This window comes from Balaenoptera physalus, assembly GCF_965194825.1.
Source record: "Balaenoptera physalus genome assembly, chromosome: 3".
Taxonomy (NCBI): Eukaryota; Metazoa; Chordata; class Mammalia; order Artiodactyla; family Balaenopteridae; genus Balaenoptera; species Balaenoptera physalus.
Genome location: NC_138890.1, coordinates 19064391 through 19085123, shown reverse-complemented (window position 1 = coordinate 19085123; position 20733 = coordinate 19064391). Strand labels below are relative to the sequence as shown.

General features: G+C 39.1%; 1 protein-coding gene across 14 annotated transcripts in view; it reads left to right on the top strand.

The window, feature by feature from the left end:
- The window catches only part of MAPK9 (mitogen-activated protein kinase 9), a 58480-nt gene that overhangs the window by 23015 nt on the left and 14732 nt on the right, over positions 1-20733 (top strand). For 5 of the 14 annotated variants that reach the window (XM_082453566.1, XM_082453570.1, XM_082453560.1 and 2 more), the window contains 4 exons: positions 7546-7675; positions 8567-8629; positions 10171-10229; positions 12652-12790. In XM_082453566.1, the coding sequence (XP_082309692.1) occupies positions 7546-7675; positions 8567-8629; positions 10171-10229; positions 12652-12790 (391 nt within the window). Of the gene's footprint in view, positions 1-7545; positions 7676-8566; positions 8630-10170; positions 10230-12651; positions 12791-13610; positions 18473-18675; positions 20609-20733 lie in introns of those variants that run through there. The other 9 variants (XM_082453569.1, XM_082453568.1, XM_082453563.1 and 6 more) reach the window with 6 other exon arrangements.

Sequence of the window (20733 nt, the reverse complement as noted above, 5' to 3'; positions counted from 1 at the left end):
AAGCACCTAACCCTCATCTTTTGAGACTTATCTGTGGAACTCCAGATAATCTCAGCTCATGCTTGGAATAGAGCCTTCTCTCTGATCGAACCAAAGAGTGTGTGATTGGTTTGACGCACACGCGTGCACACGCGCGCACACACACACACTCCAGAACTGTAAAATAATAAATTTGTGTTTTAAATCAGTAAATCTGTGGTAATTTGTTATAGCAACAATAGGAAACTAATATACATGTGTTTTTACATTTTTGAGAAGTAAAATATCATAGTAGCAATAATGCATGGTTTACAAAACTTGTTAATCATCTATTTAAACTAGAGCTTGATAAAGATATAGGGACAGGTGTGCAGGTAAACCAAAGTGCAGGTATTGATACAGGATTAAAATGAGGAGCTGGGATCCAACTAAAATATTCTGACTCCTAATTTTGAATTATTTTTACAGTTGTCTGATTTATTTGTTTCTATGTTTTAGTTCATTAAAACTTAATAAAATAATTAGGAAGTAAGTTTTAAAATGTTTATCATTTGAAGTATTTATAAAATTAAGTTATTAGTAGAATTAAGTAATTCAAGGTTTTAAAGCTCTACAGGGAAAATGTGTGTACATTTCTTTCATATATATATATTCACTTTTTCTCTCTCCTTCTAAAATCTCAAGCTGTTTAACCAAAGTAGTAAGGACTATTTGTTTTACAAAACAGTTCTACAATGTGCTTAACTGTTTTTTTTTTTTTTGCTTTTATTAAAAAAATTTTTAATTGAAATATAGTTGATTTACAAGTTAATTTTTGCTGTACAGCAAAGTGGTTCAGTTATATGTATATATGCATTCTTTTTTTTACATATTCTTTTCCATTATGGTTTATCGTAGAATATTGAATATAGTTCCCTGTGCTATACAGTAGGACCTTGTCATTTATCCATTCTAACATATAATAGTTTGCATCTGCTAACCCCAAATTCCCAATCCATCCCTCTCCCACCTCTCTCCCCCTTGGCAACCGCAAGTCTGTTCTCTATGTCTGTGAGTCTGTTTCTGTTTCATAAAGGTTCATTTGTGTCATATTTTAGATTCCACATATAAGTGATATCATATGGTATTTGTCTTTCTCTTTTTGACTTACTTCACTTAGTATGGTAATCTCTACTTCCATCCATGTTGCTGCAAATGGCATTATTTCGTTCTTTTTTATGGCTGAGTAGTATTCCATTGTATATATGTCCCACATCTTCTTTATCCTTTCATCTGTAGATGGACATTTACATTGTTTCCATGGCTTGGCTATTGTGAATAGTGCTGCTATGAACATAGGGGTGCATGTATCTTTTTGAATTATAGTTTTGTCTTTATATATACCCAGGAGTGGGATTGCTGGATCATATGGTAGCTCTATTTTTAGTTTTTTGAGGAACCTCCATACTGTTCTCCATAGTGGCTGCACCAGCTTACATTCCCACCAACAGTGTAGGAGGGTTCCCTTTTCTCCACACCCTCTCCAGCATTTGTTATTTGTAGACTTTTTTTTTAATATATAAATTTATTTATTTATTTATTTATTTATGGCTGTGTTGGGTCTTCATTGCTGCGTGCGGACCTTCTCTAGTTGCGGCGAGCAGGGGCTGCTCTTCGTTGTGGTGTGTGGGCTTCTCATTGCGGTGGCTTCTCTTGTTGTGGAGCACGGGCTCTAGGTGGGTGGGCTCAGTAGTTGGAGTTCGTGGGCTCTAGAGCACAGGCTCAGTAGTTGTGGCTCACGGGCTTAGTTGCTCTGCGGCATGTGGGATCTTCCCGGACCAGGGCTCGAACCCGTGTCCCCTGCATTGGCAGGCAGATTCCTAACCACTGTGTCACCAGGGAAGTCCCTTGTAGACTTTTGAATGGTGTCCATTCTGACTGGTGTGAGGTGGTACCTCATTGTAGCTTTGATTTGCATTTCTCTAATAATCAGCAATGTGGAGCATCTTTTATGAAGTGTTTAAAAAAGAAGTGTAATATTAGATCTGACAATGCTTAGAAGTGACAGTTACAACCTTAACATGAAATGGTTGGTATAGCTCTTATTCCTTTTTGCTTCCTCTAGTTCTGTACAAGCATGAATGTTGGCCTGTTCTTATACTGTTTTATTTTCTATTAGTATATATAAATAAACATAATGTCCACAACAAAATTTTTGTGATAAAGAAGATATACGCTGTAAGGCATAGGAAGGCTATGATTCAGGAGAATTGAGTTCTAAGTCCAGCTCAGATCCTCATAGCAGTAGTCCTTGGGCAAATCATTGTGTCTTTATAGTTACACCTCTAAAATGTATGGTTTGGAAGTTCTAATTTAAGATGGTGGATCAGACACCTAAACAAAGAGACAGGAGAGCAGTAATCAGTGGATATGGAGCATTTAACAAGTTTCTGCAGAGGAAGTGAGAATAAGTAGATAAGACATTTGCCACAAAGAAAGAGAACCTATCTATAGTAGAACTCCAAAGAGATTGTGAGTATACAGATGCCAGATACAAAAAACGAAGATGAAACGGGTGGCTAGAAGTAGGAATGTTAGTTAAAAGTGTGTCTATGAAACAGTTTTGCTAGTTGGCTCCCAACATTCCCAGCCCCACCCCCATGCTCAGCATTTGCCCTTAGAGAGCGAGTAAGTAAATGAAGAATTATTAGGCCAGTATCTGGGGAAGGAGAAGCCTAGTAAGAGGAGCCCAGGATTTGGGGTGTTCTTTCCCTTGAGGGCATTTGAAAATTCTGGAGTGGGCAGCTGAGAGACTGAGAGTCCTTTGGACTGCTTTGTGGGGCTATAGGAGACAGGGATTGGAGTCCAGGGCCCTCTAAAGGGGCTTAGTGAACTTCCTTTGCTTTAACTGGGTCCAATAAAGGGCTGCATCCTAGAAGTAAGGATGAACCAAAATGAAACAGGCCCTTGCAGGAACTGCCACTTAGCTTCACATCATCTCATTTGCTGAACCCAAAGTGAGGTGAGCCCAAATTGCTAGTGCCCCCAGGTACCCAGCAGAAATAAATGTAAATTCTACCTGGAGGAAGATAGCATCATACTGGATATCAAATTATTTCTAGATAGCAAACAGTTTTGCAAGTTCAAGGTGCAGCACGTAATTAGAAATAACTAGTCACACAAGGAGATTGGACAACATTCACAAAATCCAGCACAAACAACAGAGAAAAGAAACAGATCCACAGGGGTTATTGGCATTATTGGATCCAGACTTCCAAAGAGTTATGATGTTATGTTCGGGATGATAAAAGACAGTATGAAAAATTTTTGGTGGAAAATGAAAACTTAAAAAACCTAAATAGAAATTATAGAACTATAAGACATAGTTATTGAATTATGAAGTTAATAGGTGGGTTTAAAAGCATATTAGATATAACTGAAGAGAGAATTGTGATCTGAAAGATAGGTGAGGAAAGAAGTATCCAGAATGAAGCCTGGGGAGACAAAAGGGTAGAAAAATATGGAAGAGAGGATGTATTTATTTTCTATTGCCACATAACAAATTACCATAAACTTAGTGGTTTAAAGCAAAACAACAACCATTTATAATTTCATAGTTCTGTAGGTCAGAAATCTGGGTGGGCTTCCCTGGGTTCTCTACTTGGCATTTCACAAGGCTGAAATCAAGGTGTCACTGGACTGGGCTCTTATCTGGAGGCTCTGGGGAAGAATTTGCTTTCAAGTGCATTCAAGTTCTTGGCAGAACCCAGTTCCTTGCAGCTGTAGGTCAGAGGTCTCCATTCCATTCCCTTGCTCTCTATCAGCCAGGTGCCACCCTGCTCCTAGAGGGTCCCACATTCCTTCTCACGTGACCCCCCCTTCCATCTTAAAGGCAACAACATGTCTAGTCCTTCTCAGGATTCAGATCTCTCTGACTTTCCCCTCTTCCCACCAGCCAAAACAAACTCTGCTTCTAAAGGGCTCTCGTGATTGGATTGGTGCCCCCCCACCCCTTCCCTTGTGATCTCCCTTTTGTTAAACTTGGCCCTCTTGCAGGACATAGGGTCAGTATTACTACAAAAAAATCAAATGCCTAGAAATTGATAGAACAAACCACTTCAGAAAACAGTTTGGCATTATCTACTAAAGTAAACTATATGTAATACCACTTTTAGCTATCTACTCGTCAGAAATGCATGCCCAGAACCATGTACAAGAATGTTTATGACCATGTTTTTTGCTTGCAAACTGAAAACAACCAATGTATCTATCAACATTATGTCATATAATCATAACAAAGGAATATTATAGCAATGACACAGAATGAGTTATAGCTTCACACAACAACAGATGTACCTCATAAATATAATGTTGAGTGAAAGAAGTCAGACATAGACAATTTCAAAAACCAGGCAAAAATAAATGATGCAGGGGCTTGAAGATACATGTTTAGCTGGTAAAAGCAAGGAAGTGATTATAAAAGTCAGAAGTAGGGGACTTCCCTGGTAGTCCAGTGGCTAAGACTCCGCGCTCCCAATGCAGGGGGCCCAGGTTCGATCCCTGGTCAGGGAACTAGATCCCACATGCCACAACTAAAAGATCCTGCATGCTGCAATGAAGATTGAAGATCCTGCATGCAGCAGCTAAGACCCGGCACAGCCAAATAAATAAATATATTTTTAAAAATTATAGTATAAAAAAAAAGTCAGAAGTAGTTATCGTCTTTGGGTGGCAGGAAGGATAGTGATTAGTGGGGGGGAGCGCTTTGGGGTTGTTGATAAAACATGGTTCTTTGTAATAAATCATTGAGAGGAATAAAAAAGGAAGCAAAGGAATGAATATCAGACAGGCACACGCCTTCTCATCAACAACACTCAACTCTGGAAATCATTGGAGTTCTGAGAGAAAATTGATTTCGAGCTTAGAAGACAAACTATCAATCAACGATAAAGGAAGAGTAAGATAATTTATCTTCCATGCCCTTTTTTTCTGAGGAAATTCCTTGAGAATGTACTCCAACAAGAAAGAATACAAGAACGTGTAACACCAGAAACAGTGGAAGCCAGAGAAAAGAAATACCAGGGCGATAGCTACACATCAGGCCTTGAAACCCCAAGAAAAATGTCTTCCCCAAAAATGGAATAGATTCCAAACAATAGATAATGTGAGTAAGAAGGTAAGAAGTACTAGTGACAGGCTCTAAAGAGGTATATTTGTCTTCTCTTAATAAGAAAAAAACGTTTATTAGAAACTTGTGGTAGAAAAGTTAGAAAAAGTCATGATCTAAGAATAAAACAAATTTAAAGTGGCATGATGTGTGAGAACTTATGGAATGTTAGAAGAGAATCCATTTAACCTTAATGGTGGAAACAATCACATTCTGTTATGAGTGGCAAGGGTCATGTGATCTTTAGAAATGAAATGTAATCCTCGCTCTGAAATTAGTAATGTTTACATGTGTGCACATACATACATACACTCTGTAAGTTGATTTTCAACTTTTAGACACATCCTAAGGAAGAAACAGAAGATTTAATTATAGAGATTGAAAGATGTGTTATTAAACTTGACCATTTAAGACAGAAATTGGAGGAAAAGAGATTAGAGAGCTGGAGGAAAAAGGAGATGAAGTGTAATATTCTCATTTTACGTAGTGGGGAGCAAGAGATTCCTTTGAAAGTTGATGCAACAAGTTTAGGCATGTTATTTAAAGTTACAAGGGTGACCAAGGGAAAAGTTAAAAATAACATGAGAACAAAAAACTAGGAGGAGTTGGGGGTTTCAACTAAGTGACTAAATCCTCAGTTTTCATAACGGGGAGTAAATAGCTAATTTCTGAAGTTGATAAATGAGGAAATAGTGATAAAAGTATATTCTTTGGAGTTGAGATATTACTAAAAGAAGTAAAGCCAGGAATAACTGAAGGTAGCTACTCCTGGAGTTGGAACTAGGAATGGGGAAGCATGAGTCCGCTCAGATATTCAGAATTGGTCCATTTGGCTCATTGGACAAAAACTTTTGAGACCAAAAAAGGTGTGTCTGTTTTTAAATTCTCAAGACTGAGAAATATATATATATAAGTACAAATCACATGTGTATGTATTAATTAATGATTTGTTTCACAAATAGATTTATTTTTAACATTTTATAATCCATATGAATATTACATTTGAATATGGGCATGTGATTTTAATTAATTTATTTATTTTCTTTATTATTTTTTTGGCTGCGTCAGGTCCTAGTTGTGGCACGCAGGGTCTTCATTGAGGCGTGCAGGATCTTTCCTTGTGGCATGCGGGCTTCTCTCTACTTGTGGCCCATAGGCTCCAGAGCGCGTGGGCTCTGCAGTTTGCGGCACATGAGCTCAGTAGTTGTGGCACACGGGCTTAGTTGCCCCACAGCATGTGGGATCGTAGTTCCCCAACCAGGGATCGAACCCAAGTCCCCTGAATTGGAAGGCTGATTCTTTACCACTGGACCACCAGGGAAGTCCCTGGGCATGTGATTTTACATCTGTGTATACATGAACACATAATGTGAACTGAATTAAAGAAAAAGTAATTCCAAAGTAACATGAAACTTCTAATAATTCTTAACCAAATGCTACAGCAGACAGCCTTCAATTTAAAAAAGTTAAAATTGAATTAAGTTTGGGTTTTTTGGCAAAAAAAAATTAATAGAAGTGAATAAGTGCAAACAGTGTTATAAACTGAATAGAATAAATAAATAGAAACAGTATTTTAAATGGTGCTTAGGTTCTCAGATGGTCTTTAGCAGCTTTTAACCCCTGATAAGGAGCCAAAAGGTAACAGTGACAGCAATCATACTGTTAGTGCTAGCTTGAAACTAGTACAGAAGGTACTCAATTTTTCCTGTCTATTTTCTGGAGGAAAATCAATCATAAATTTCAGCTGGGAACTTGAGATTCTGGAAACACAGCCCCTAGAAGATTTTATTTCTTACCATAGTAGTATGAGGAGGTATTTCTAGCAGAAGTTTATATATAGCAATTGCTTATGTTAGGGATTTTGTATCTTGGGGATTTACCATGAGCTGAGATTTTGGCTTCTGTTTTCTTTTTAGATTCTTACATCTGGGAAAAACACAGTCAATCAAAACTTAGATTTATTATATCCGTCTCATGAGTTCAAACCATTTTCTCCACTGTGATACTCCAGAATATACTTATATTTTACTCTGTGATACCAGTGACTTTTTTTTCAACTTATTGGCATATTTAAACTGAAGATTTTGTTTCCTGAGCAGTCTTACATGCTCTGTATTAAATTACTTGGTTCTGAACATAATGATCTCAACTAATATAATGAGACGTCCATGTGCAAAGGATTGCTGAATCCCATCCTAGCTTCAGCTGCCATGGTGGTGCCTCTGCAGAGGAGTCCGTTCGTCCTGCACTCTCAGCCAGCTCACCTTGCTCTTAATGTGCAGAAGTACCAGAGTGGAAGCAAGCAGATTTTTCCTTATTTGTTATTCATTTAAAAAGATAATACATTGAATGTACATTCTGCATTGCTGTATATTCCAAAATCATCCTAATGGGTTGCCTATTATATTTCTTAATTATAGTGCTGCTTTTGATACAGTTCTTGGGATCAATGTTGCAGTCAAGAAACTAAGCCGTCCTTTTCAGAATCAGACTCATGCAAAGAGAGCTTATCGTGAACTTGTCCTCTTAAAATGTGTCAATCATAAAAATGTAAGTTATGTCTATGTTTCCTCTAATACTTTAATGTTGTCAATGCTGTCATAATCATCTGGGTCTTTGGAGATACAATGAGCTTAGACCTAGGGTAAACTAGTGATAAAAATACTATTTAAATGCTTATATTTTATTGACAGAATTTTTAATCAACATTGGGGATATTGAAGTCAGCAAGAGGCACCATGGTCCATAGGAATTTAGGTCACTCAACACGGATGGGAATGTCAATTAACCTTGTGACCATTTGGTTTTCACTGTTTCCCTGTGTATAAAATGGCAACAGTATTGACCTGGCAAATTGAGAAATATCTAAATACTTTTTAGAAAAACGTTGTTCTATAAGTAGCTTTTACATATTCACATTTATTCAAATAAATGTTATTAGATGATGTTATATTCAAGATAGTTGTACTTGGCATCTCTACAGAAATCAAAGCATTGTAAATTTTAAGGAAAAACAGTATATCTCTAGAAAATGAGGTACTCAGGCACATTTTATGTTCTACTACTGATGCCTGAGCATTATTTTGAACGTGATTTTGATAACCTTGCCATGTTATAAAATTATAAAATGTTAAGTCTGGCAGGGGCTTTGGAGATCCCCTCCCATGGGACCTCTTTTTGTTATGGGGTGGCGGGGATAAGTATTTAAAAGTACACTCAACTCTATATGGCTCCTTTTGTTGTAACATTTATGCTGGATTTTTCTGGTGTAGGGACATTAAACACAAAACTAAGATAGGTTCAATCTTTTGAGTCTGTGGTTTGAGTTTGTTTTTAAATTCTCCAGTGCATGCTTTATTTTACAGGTTTAAAAAAAAAGTAAAAAAGTTTTTTTCTCAGGTTACAAAACAATATGTTTATTATTTTTTTTAATTCAAACAGTATAAACAAGAAAGAAAAATCCTTGAATCCCACCACCCACAGGTCACTATCATTAACATTTTGGTGAGCATTCTTATGCATATATGTACACACATACATAAATAAGCTCAGTTATGTTATTATGCATCCTGCTTTTTCCCTAGTGGAATGTTTCTAGATCTCATATACATTAATGAACATAGATATAAACCATTTTTTAAATGGCTACATAGTACAGATGCACAGTAATTCATTTAACCAATCACCTATTATCAGATATTTAGATTGTTTCCAGTTTTTTGCTATTATAAGCAGTGCTGCAGTGAACATCCTTATGCATTGCATCTTTGCACACTTGTCCAGGTGAATTCCTTGGCCAAGATTGCTGGGTCAAAGACTATGCACACTTTTGGTTTTAATAATATATACTGACAAATTAACCTCAAGGAAGACTGTCAATTTTATACTTTTATTGAGTATCTGAGTATGTCTTTTATTTCAAAATACCCCAGAGCTACATATTGTTGATTTTTTGTTTTACCTTACCAAACTGATAGATGACAAATGATACCTTATTTTTATTTGTGAGGTTGATTTTCTTTCCATATCTCTATTAGCCATTTATTTTTATTTCTTGAGAGTTTGTTTTTCATGGCCTTTGTCCATTTTTCTCTAGGACTGTTGGTTTCTTTCTTACGCATTTATAGAAGATCTTTGTATATTAAAGCTGTCAACCCTCACTTCTTTTCCATCTGACCTAATTTAGGTTGTTTTTGTCATACTGATTTTTGTTGTTGTTGTTTAACATAATCAAATCTCCTAGGTTTCCTGCCATGCTTAGAAAAGGCTTTTCTACACCAGAATTGTATAAATGTTTATTCATATTTTAATGTTTCATGGTTTCATGTTTTAGATTTAAATTTTTGTTCCATTTTGAGTTTATCTTGGTGTAAAGATTGAAGTATGAATCTAGTTTTTTTTCCCCTTGGCTAGCCAGCCACTCCAATCCTATATACTGAATAATTCATCTTTCCCTCAGTCATTTGAAATGATTGAGGACGTGTGTTTGATGCTCAAGCAGCAGAATTCATTGTTTAACCATTGGGGTGCCAGGACCAAGGCCTGTGGTGGGGTCAGTTCTTGAATCCTCCTTACGTAAAGGTAATGTAAATTGGTAATACCGTGAGGCATTTCATCTTTATCATACCAAAAATATAAGCTTAGCCTTCACATTTCAAAACTTTTTAGAAATTTGCATATTGTATTTAAGTTTTCAGAGTTAACATATTGCTTTATTTAGTGTTTTTCTACTTGTAATTGCTACTTTTTTATGTTCAGAGCTAGAAAGACATTATGTGTTAAAATTCTATAATAATAAGTTACTGGGGACACATAAACGTGATTTGATTAAAAGTGCATATTATTTCCAAGATGAGAATCCTAATCATTTAGCTTTTTTCAAATGCTGTGTAATAGAATGTTTTGGTAAAAGCAATAACAATAATAATAAATACAAAGCTCTGCTGTGATTTTTTTTGTAGTTTTAATACACTTTAATGTTAAACTTAATTTTTATAATCAAGTAGAGTCATTTGACATGCTGAGATATAATTTTCTCTTTTCAGATAATTAGTTTGTTAAATGTGTTTACACCACAAAAAACTCTAGAAGAATTTCAAGATGTGTAAGTATAATTTTTATTCAGTAATACACTGCTCATCAAAGACTGAAAATTTAGAAAAGAAAGTAACTGCTTTTTTTACTTAGGAAATATAGGTGAGAACACATTTTTAAGTGATATCCTAGCCACTTTTCTCTGTGGAAGAGAATATTAAGGAAAATGAATAATAATATTCAACTATTTGTGCCTAGATGGTTATCATTTCTACAACAGATAAAGGATGACTGAAAATAATTCTTCAGAGCAGACAGTGCCATTAATGCTGCTGATTTCCTTTACTGAAATATAAAATATAACATGTTTTTCTCTAGTCCCCTGAAAGCCAAGATTGTAGGGTTTAGGTGTTTATAATTATTATTTGAAATGGGTAAGTCATTAAACTTCCAAAATCTGAAATAGAATTATCTTAGTAATGATGAAATGAAATATTAATTTATTATTGAGATATAATGCACAACTTTATCCTAAATTTATTCATGTATTCATTCATTCATTCAACAAATATTTGATTGCCAGGAATTCCCTGGCAGTCCAGTGGTTAGGACGCCATGCTTTCAGCCCACAAGCCACACGGTGAGGCCAAAAAAAAAAAAACAAACAAATATTTGATTGCCAACCGTGTGCTAGGCACTCTCTTGAACTTGACATACTTTAGTGACCAAAACAGCAAAAATCCCTTTCATTTTTTAAGAATTGCAGGTGGTCATATTTCTTCCTAGAGCTTGCAGGAAAGCCAGGGAAGATAGACAGTCAACATAACAAATAAGGAAATGATGTCATTCATTAGGATGTGTGGCAAATGTAGAAGAAATGGAGCTGGGTAAGGGGGATCAGAAGTGCTGGGCGTTAGGAGTCAGGTTGCAACTTTTAGTAGGGTAGTTAGGGAAGGACCTCCCTGGATTGGTGATATTTGAAGAAAGCCTTCAAGGAAGTGAGGGGGTTAGTCCTACAGATATTTGGGGGAGGGTAGTATCAAGATAGAAGGAACAGGCAGTGTAAAGGAGCAGAAGGGGGAGTGTGCCTGGTGTGTTCTAAGAACAGCAAGAGCCAGTGTGGCTGGATCAGAGGAAGCAGAGGAAAGTTGAAGAGATGGGATCAAAGAAGTGACAGGGCCAGACACTGCTGGGCCTCTAGGCCATTGTAAGGATTTTCCTTTACAAGTCAGTGAGACTTTCAGCAGGAAGAGTGAGCTTATCTGACTTACGTTTTAAAAGAATAACTTCGGTTTCTGGGTCGAGAACCCACTGTTAGGGGTAGGACACAGAAGACCAGTCAGGAGGCTATTGCAGCAATTCAGGTGAGAGATTATGATGGCTGCATTTAGACCAGAGGGGTGATAGTGATGGTAAAGGCAAGAGATAGGATGCTGACGCTGTTTTGAAGGTAGAACCCCAGTGTTTGCTCCTAGAGAGGATGTGTGGTATGAGAGAAAGAGGAGCTGAGAACAACACTTCGAGTTTTGGCCTGAGCACCAGAAGGATAAAAGTGCTCTCAACTGAGATGTGGAAGGCTACAGGAAGAACAGATTTCGGGGTAGGGTAGAATCAGGAACTCAGTTTTAGTTCGAGATGTCTATTGGACACCCAAGTGGAACTGTGAAATAGGCAGTTAGATAAATGAGCCTGGAGTTCAGCAGGGGGGTCTGGGTTGAAGGTATTAATTTGGTAGTTGTCAGTCTATAGATGGTATTTAAAGTCTTGAGACCAGAGACCAGAGATCACCAAGATTGTAAGTACAGTTAGAGAAAAGAAGACCAAGGACCGAGTGCTGGCACTTCAACAGTAAGAAGCTGGGGATAGGAGAAAGGCACAGTCAGCCAGGATTGTAGGACTGGCCATTGGATTTAGCAGCACGGAAGGCCAACATGAAGCCTTGAGGACAGTTTCAGCAAAGTGGTGGGGGCAAAAGCCTGATTAACGTGGGATTAAGGAAAACTGGGAGAAAAAATTGGAGATGATAAGTATAGACACCTCTTTGGGGAGTTTTGCTTGCAGAGGGAGCAAAAATATAGGATGGTAGCTGGTGGGGGAAGTAACGTCAAAAGTTTTCTTAAGATGAGAGCAATAACAGCATGGTTTCTATGTTGGTAAGAATGATCCAATAGCAAAAATTTTTAAATATAGGAGAATTTGAATGTTTGAGATTCTATTTACTATGATATAAAAATTGTTTTGTATTTAACTTGAAAGGCATTTTGTTGTTAGTTGTTTTTATTTTTTGAAAACTTTTACAAACTTTCATTATACATTTGCTTCTTTTCAAGATACCTTATAAATGTTTAGGGAAAACAAGTTATCTTTTTACTTTAGCCAGTGCAGTGACTAGGTGGTAAGTTATTACTATTTCATAAAAATTCTAGTTCAATAACCATAGAGGAATTTTGGATAATTTTCATGTGTACATGGCTGATCATTTATTTCCTCAGGTATTTGGTTATGGAATTAATGGATGCTAACTTATGTCAGGTTATTCATATGGAGTTGGACCATGAAAGAATGTCCTACCTTCTTTACCAGATGCTCTGTGGTATTAAACATCTACATTCAGCTGGTATAATTCATAGAGTAAGTAGTGATACCATATTGTTTTGTTTTGTTTTTTAATCACAATCATTTCGTTGTCATAATCTCCAGTTACAAAAGAACATAATATTCTTTAAAAATTTGTCAGTGTTGAAAATCCAAATAAACTATGGGATCATGTTACTCTTCCAAATATAGTTGAATCGATTAGAAGACATTTGTGGAATGCCTGGTTTGCCTGGGCCCATGTGAGCCACCCTGGATGCAGGCATGAGCCAGCTGTTTAGACTAGTACTGCAGAAAAATACTTCTTTTTTTTTTAAGTTTTTATTTGAAAGTAACTTAAAACTTAGAGGAAAATTGCAAGAATAGGACAAAGAACTTTACTCTTTACCCAGATTTACCTGGTGTTAATAGTTTTTCCATATTTGAAATCCCATTTTTAGTGAGCAAGGAATTTGGATTTGGGGTGGGGGAAAGTTAGAGCCAAGTAGTATATGATACAGTTGCTTGAGAAGTCTTACGTGAATTATGGCCCAAGTGTTCATTGCTTACATCGTAAAATTCTACCACTGCAGCATCCCAGCCATACTGGTGGGAGCTTTTGGAAAGGCTCCAAGCAGACCTCTTTACTAGGCCAAGGCTGGAATTTGAATGATGGTGTTGCCTGTCAGGGGGTACATATTTAAAACCAGAGAGATATTCTCTAAGCTGGTTTTATGAGTTTTTGTTATTTTCTTCACTTGTACCGCTGTGTGAGCAGATTATGATAGAGTTGTGTTTTTTTGTTTGGTTTTTTGTTTGTTTTTTTTTTAGCAACTATAATGTTGAGTGAGACTAGAGGCAAAGATAATATAGTTTTATTGAAAACATTCTTAGCATTCCTTAAATTATTACTATACTAATTTTGTTGACAGACTGTCTTTCAATATTATGTTTCAACAGCAAGAAGTTGTATTTTCTCTGAACTGAAATCTGTGGGGGGAAGAAGATAGTGAGACAAAAACAATGAAGCCTTTTTATACAAAAAAGAATAGAGAGATTTTTGATGGTGTAGTAGTAGTAATTCTTTTGGATCTGTTGGGTGCCAGGAAAGGCTGTTTCCATCACAGCCACTGAACAGAGGCCTAACACAGTAGCAGAGCCCACCAATCCAGAGAGGCCCAAACTCTTGCCCCTTGTGAGCGTGAGGCCTGAGTGAGGTCTGCAGCCTGAGGCCTGTCCTGGCCCTCCCAGTGCCTGCTGGGGGCCTGGCACAAAAATTCCTGACCAGTCTTCAGTCATTTAAAATACAGCCTTTGCTGCCACCAAGTGTTCAGTTTAAATTATATAAATACTGTTGACAAATTTGCTTTAAAAATAGTAACACTAGTCTTTTTAATTAAAAATAAAGATTTCCCAGCATAACATTCTATTACTCTTCCTAAAACATTCACAGACCTTTATATAAATTAAGGCACTCTTAATTTCTCTTAAATATATTTTGTATTAAAGTCTTAACTGAGAATAAGTTCCCAGATTATTAGGCTTCATTATGTTAGGCCTTATTAATTTTGTAAAAGGAAACAGTTTGTCTTGCTTGTATCTCCCCTCTTGGGCCCAGACATACATGGGGAAGCAATATCCTCCCGTTTTAGGGGGCCTTGTAAGAGCTGCAGCATGCACGTGCCTTTGTTAGGTGATGTTCCGTCCCTGCAGTTTAGGCCCATGCCTGCGGACCAGAAGGTCCAAGGAAGTTTTGGTTTGCCCAGCATGATTCCGCCAACCACCTCTCCATCCCATTTACCTCCCCACTGGGTCTCCCTCCCCTTGTCTTATGCCCTCCTGTTCACACATTTGTGGGTCTGCCAGACTTTGTGTCTGCTGTGAAGGTACCACGTGGTCATTGTGGGAAAGGTAGATAAGGCACCTGTTTGCACACCCACCACCCCTCCAGGTCCCAAGAGGTGATGAACCGCAGTTATCCCTTTAGCCTGTTAACGGTTTTCTGTGAACTTTTCCTGTCCTTTTTTCTGTATACTATACCATAGGCATAAATACAAACATTCGGTTTTGCTTACTAAGATGGTTTCATTCTAAACATAAAATTTAATTACTTGAAAAATAAAACACCTGTAATCCCACCAATTTTTACCTTGTATAATTCAAAAAATTGAATGGAAGTCCCCAGCCCTCCATTGTCACCTGGAGGAGGCCAGTGATGGCAGTTGGGTGTGTTTCCTTCCTAACTTTACACTGACACATCTTCTTACTGATGCTAATACCAGCATATCTGTCTATACTTAACGTCCTTTTTAACTTACATTTTTCAAAAACAGGATCATCTTGTACATATATTGTTCTGCAACTTGCTGAATAAGTTGGTCGATCTGTTTTGTATTTTTATCAAGGATCAAATAGTTTTACAAATACTTACTAAAAAAGAGCCCCCACCTCCTCCCTCTTATTTCTCTCTCCCCAGAACAAATTCTTTCAGTTCTTTTAGCTGTTATTTTGGTGTTTATCTCCATATCTTGAAATAATATGATGAGATCTCTATTTGTTGATCTTTCTTCAGTTTGGGACATGAGATACTGATTTAGCTCTTTTTCACCAATCGTGCCCCTCACCTGCCACCTTTCCTGTCCCCCTGTCCTCCCAGTATAGTTACAATGTAATTGGTTTGGATCAGTGTCCATAGTGTGTTTTACGTCATCGTGACCCTATAAACGCTTTTCACAGCTAAGCCTATATTTGCACCATGATTATATTTCTTTTCCTTTCAACTTTTTGTCCCTAGAGTTAACAACACTTGTCTTTTATTTGTTAGAGTTTTGGTCTTTGTTGTTTGTTTGTTTTAAGGAGAGAGCAGTTTTCCACGTCCTTATTGCTAATTAAACCCTAAGGTTTCTGCCAGGTATCTAAGTCTTCTCTCACTGCATCCAAATGTCTTAACTGTTCCAGCACCTTGATCGTCTCCTGGTGCCTCAGCCCTGCTCGCATCTGGACTGGCTGCCCCCATACCTGATGCAGAGACCTTATCCTGGACCTCGCCCCAGCATTTTCCTGGGGATTTCCTTCACCTCTCTCTGGAGTTGGAGCCCTCTTCCTGATCCCCATCTCTCCTTTGTTTTGGTGGGACATATCCTCCAATAGCTTCCCCAGAAGTGGTGCATGGGAAGTAAAGTTTTTGAGGCCTCAGATATCTGAAACTCTTTATTCTGCCCTATCACATGATTAATAATTCTGTTGGATATAAAATTCTTAGTTACAAATCAGTTCCCCTCTAAGGTGTAAATACAGTACCCTGTTGTAGTGTAGTGTTGTATGGCTTTTGAACTTTCTAATGCCATTCTTATTACTGATCCTTTGCAAGTGCCCTGGTTTGGGTTTTGTTTTATCTCTGGAAACATTTTTTAAAGTTTCTTTATTTCTTGTATTCTGAAATGTTAGGATGATATGCCTTGATATGGAAATTTTTTTCATTAATTGTGGTGGGCACTTGGTGGGCACTTCAGTCTGGAAGAACATGCCATAGAGTTCTGGAAAATTTTTATTATTTCTTTCAGAATGCCTTCTTTACTGTGTTCTTTATTCTGACTTTCTCTGAAGTACCAGTTAGTTGGAGCTCTTTTTTATCTTTAAAAGTTCTTTTTTATATCATTTTGTTCTTTTTTTTATTGGAGTATGGTTGATTTACAATATTGTGTTAGTTTCAGGTGTACAGCATAGTGATTCAGTATTTTTTCAGATTACATTCCATTGCAGGTTATTACAAGGTAATGGGTGTAATTCCCTGTGCTATACAGTATTTCCTTGTTGCTTACCTACTTTATATATGGTAGTTTGTATCTGTTAATCCCGTACCCCTAATTTGTATCTGTTAATTTGTATCTGTTAATCCCATACCCCTCTTCTCTCTCCCTTTTGTTAACCACAAATTTGTTTTCTATATCTGTGAGTCTGTTTCTGTTTTGTATATATATTCATTTGTATCATTTTTTAGATTCTAAGTGATATCATATAGTATTTGTCTTTCTCTGACTTATTTCACTAAGCATAATATTCTCTAGATCCATTCATGTTGCTGCAAATGGCAGTATTTCATTCCTTTTTTTACGGCTGAGTAATATTCCATTGTGTGTGTATATACATATACACACACACATACCACATCTTCTTATTCAGTCGTCTGTTGATAGCCGCTTGAGCTGCTTCCATGTCTTGGCTATTGTAAATAGCATTTTGTTCTTCCTGCATGGAGGCACTGTCATCTCTACAAGGCTAGAATTTCTTTGAAGTTTGCTTTTTGGGTTTTTTTGTTTGTTTTTAGGCACGCTGTGTGTGGCATGCGGAATCTTAGTCCCCCGACCAGGGATCAAACCCATGCCCCCTGCATTGGGAGCGTGGAGTCTTAACCACTGGACTGCCAGGGAAGTCCCTTTGAAGTTTTCTTATTGCTGCCTGCAGTGTTTTTCTTTCCCCTGAGGTTTTGTTTTGCTTTGTTTTGTTTGTTTTAGTGCATTTGGTCTCTCGCTGTCACATGTGAGGTTTTCCTCAAATGTCTGGTGACCTTTTGTCACTGGTCCTATTTAAGACTGAAGCATTAGAAGGCCAAGTGGAAGTGCATGGGTTGGGATTGTTGAATGAGGGGTTTTTCTCTAGAGCAACACATAGCCACAGGTGTCTCTGTTTGCAGGTCTTTTCTCTGGACATCATTTAGTTTCTCTAGAAAAGGCTCCGGTCTCTTGACTGAGGGAGAGCAGTCTGGCTGCTGCTGGTATGAAAGGCTGTGTGGGGTGGGGCTGAGGTTCTCATGTGGCAAAATGCAGACCTTCACTACAGCACCCTGTCTTCAGGCTGGGCCCCTCACCCATGCCCTTCCTGTGCCTCACACCAGCAGATCTGTTGGTATTGTGCTTGAGGCCTGAGTCTGGAAACTTGGTTTCAGTTTTTCTAGATAATAGGCCAGTAGGAGTGAAGGAGGAACCAACACCTCTGTGTGGATCTGGGAGGTCTACCTTTACCTTTCTGTGAAACTTCCCCCACCCCAGATTCCTCAGTGTCCTGCTCCCTGCCCCATCCTGCCTTCCACAGTACTTGTCGTTCAATTCCTAAGCCCTTCCCAGGTGTTGTGGTCCACATTATTTCACTGTGGGCCACTCACTGAGGTTGGAATTTACTCCACTCAGCCAAGTCATTTATTCCTCTCTGCTGCCTTCCCTCCCCATAGAGCATGTGGGGTTTTTCATTGAAGACATTAGTGTACCACGATGGCATTAGACATGCAAGAGATGCATGGGGAGAAGGCCTGTGAGGAAGAACAGAGGGAGTGAGTCAGAGGAGGTGGGGAAGCTGACAGGGGTCAGCCCAGTCTGACCCCTTGGAGTAGAGAGGGCACGAAGGAGGGTTGGGAGCTGCCCGTCAGAGGAATCTGGTGTCTCATAAGAATGGACCTCCTTCCCCATGCAGTCATTAGCCAAGAGCCACTGTGGGGTGTGTGGCCTTGTCATAAGCAGAGGGGAGGGTCAGGATACCTCAGTGGGGTGTCTGTCAGTTGCACATCCACAGCAGAGAGCCAGGTAGGCATTTTCATGGCTACCACCATCCACCCTTGCCCCCCTCAGCTCTGCTTCTCCACACAGGTCAGGAGCAGCCCCCTCAGGCTCCCCGTGGGCCTCCTTCCTGAGGGGAAGGGACCAACTATAGCCCCTTTCACTACAGTTGACCTGGGAGCCACAACAGGTACTCATTCTCTCCACTCTCCATTATTCATACCCTCAGCCATCACCTTGGCAGGTCTCTGTGCCTTCCCTGAGTGTGACCCAGACCTTCATTCCTGAGGGGTCTAAGTCTGGTGGCTCACAATGGGCCACTGGGTCCATGGACCCACCCAAGTCGTCTCCCCAGTCCTTGAGTGTGTGATTGGAACTGATAAACTTGGCAGTTGATACTCTTAGCAGAGTGACCCCTACATTTGTTCTCTGGTCTGTGAGGTAAGAGTTATGATGGGGAAGGCCAAGTGGAAACCTGAAATTGCCCCCCTCAAGATAGTACATCAAAAACATTATTGAACTCTGGGAGGTGGGGGAGAATGGAGGAGATTAATGCTGCCATTAAAACCTAAAGAATGCGAGGATGGTGGTCCCTCATAGCTCAGTTTAATTCACTAGTCCAGCCCTTGAAGAAACTAGATGGATGCTAGACAATGTAGACCATCGAGCCTTAGCTGATCAGTAGGCCTGATTGCAGCTGCTGTGCTGGACACGGTGTCGTTGCTAGAGCAGATTAATAAGGCCTCAGGTGTGGCATGTAGCCTTTGACTGGGCAGATGCATTCTTCCATACTGATTAGAAAAGACGATCAGAAACCATTCATACTCATGTGAGATGAACAGCAATATTCTTTCACAGTTTTGCCCTAGGCCTGTATCATAATATAGCTGGAAGAGATCTGGACCAGTCTCCATTTATTACCTGGCCTCCACAACTCACCCCCTACCATCAGCTAGAGGAGGCATGATGTTGCTTTGAGTCTTTGACTTTCAGTGTCCACTTAGAACTTGTGTCTAATACTTCTCCAAGTGTCTGCTGTTCCCAGGTACAGTCACCTGAGTAAGGGGTCATAGGTACCTGTGGGGAAATCAAGGCAGTGGACGCTTGTTACAATGTGCAGGGTTCTCCCTCTTAGGACACCTCTTCAGTCAGTGGGTTCTAGACCAAGAACTGACCAGGAATAGCAACAGCCTCAACCTTCCACTCCTCTGCTCTTGCCCTTTTTTGGTTGCAGATATTTCGTGCACCCTTATTGGCTGCCCCAGGGATGCCATCCCCGCACTCTGGGTCAAGCCCCCAAATTTAGGTGTCATTTTTATTTTAAAGTGTGTTTCTTGTTTTCCTTGTTCGGGATGGTTTTCAAGATTTGAAGGGGCAGAACTGTCTTTACTCTGCCATCTTCAAACTACAAGTCCAGTTCGTTTGTGGAAAGCTGCTTCTGGTTGTGTGTGGAGACTGATGGGAGAGCAGCTGTGCATGTGGGGAGCCCTCAGGCGCCCTGAGACCTCTTTAAGCACCTTCCCATCGGCAAGCGCTGGGAGGCGGGGCTGCCTCTCCCAGTCCTGCCAGGACAACAATCCACACCTTTGACAGCTTGGTTTGCATTTTGTTATCATAGTTTTCCAGCAGATGGCAGTAAAGTGCATTGTTCCAACAAAATCAGTGCAAGAGGACAATCTTCTGACAGGTGGAGGTGGCTGGAATGGGCATGTGTTCTAATCACGCAGCAGTTTATCAGACTGGCTGGCGGCACTACTCTGATCATCCTTGTCCATGTGGCTCTGTGTTAGTTCAGGGCCAGGTTGGATTTCAGGGGCTGCTGGTGGTAAAGTATAGACATCTCAAATTTTTAAAAAATCAGTCTCCTAAAAAGAAAGCACTTATTGACGTCCCCACCAACAGTGTAAGGAAGGGTCTGTTTCTGCTTCTTCCTCCAGCACTGGATATTGCCATTCTTTTCCTCGTTGCCAGAAGAGAGACTAAAAATTGTTCCTTGTCATTTGGGTTTTTAATTTTCATGAAGTTGAGCATTATTTTATGTGTTAGTGATTTGTATTCTGAAATGCCTGTTCTTGCCATGTTCTTTGGTTTTAAAAGGGGAACCTAGAAACAGATTGGTTTGTTTTACCTTAGCTGCATTATTGCCTTCTCACAGGGAGGGGTCACTGGTTTGAGCGTGGGGCTGATTCTTCGCTCACTTTCCTTTGTGCAGAATAGCAGCTGTGGGTGAGTTGGCAGTGCTCCCCACAGCACATCTCCACATCGGGACATGCACAGCGGAAGTGCTCTGGGGCCAGCCAGGGACCAGTGCATCTGCATGGGCTTGGTGGGAATTTTAATTATGTTTTTAAGTGATATATATTTATAAGTTATATTTTACTGAATTCCGGATGTTTAGAAAGAGAGCGCTTAGCAGTAATGAAACATAATTTTAGCTGATGTAATTTTTAA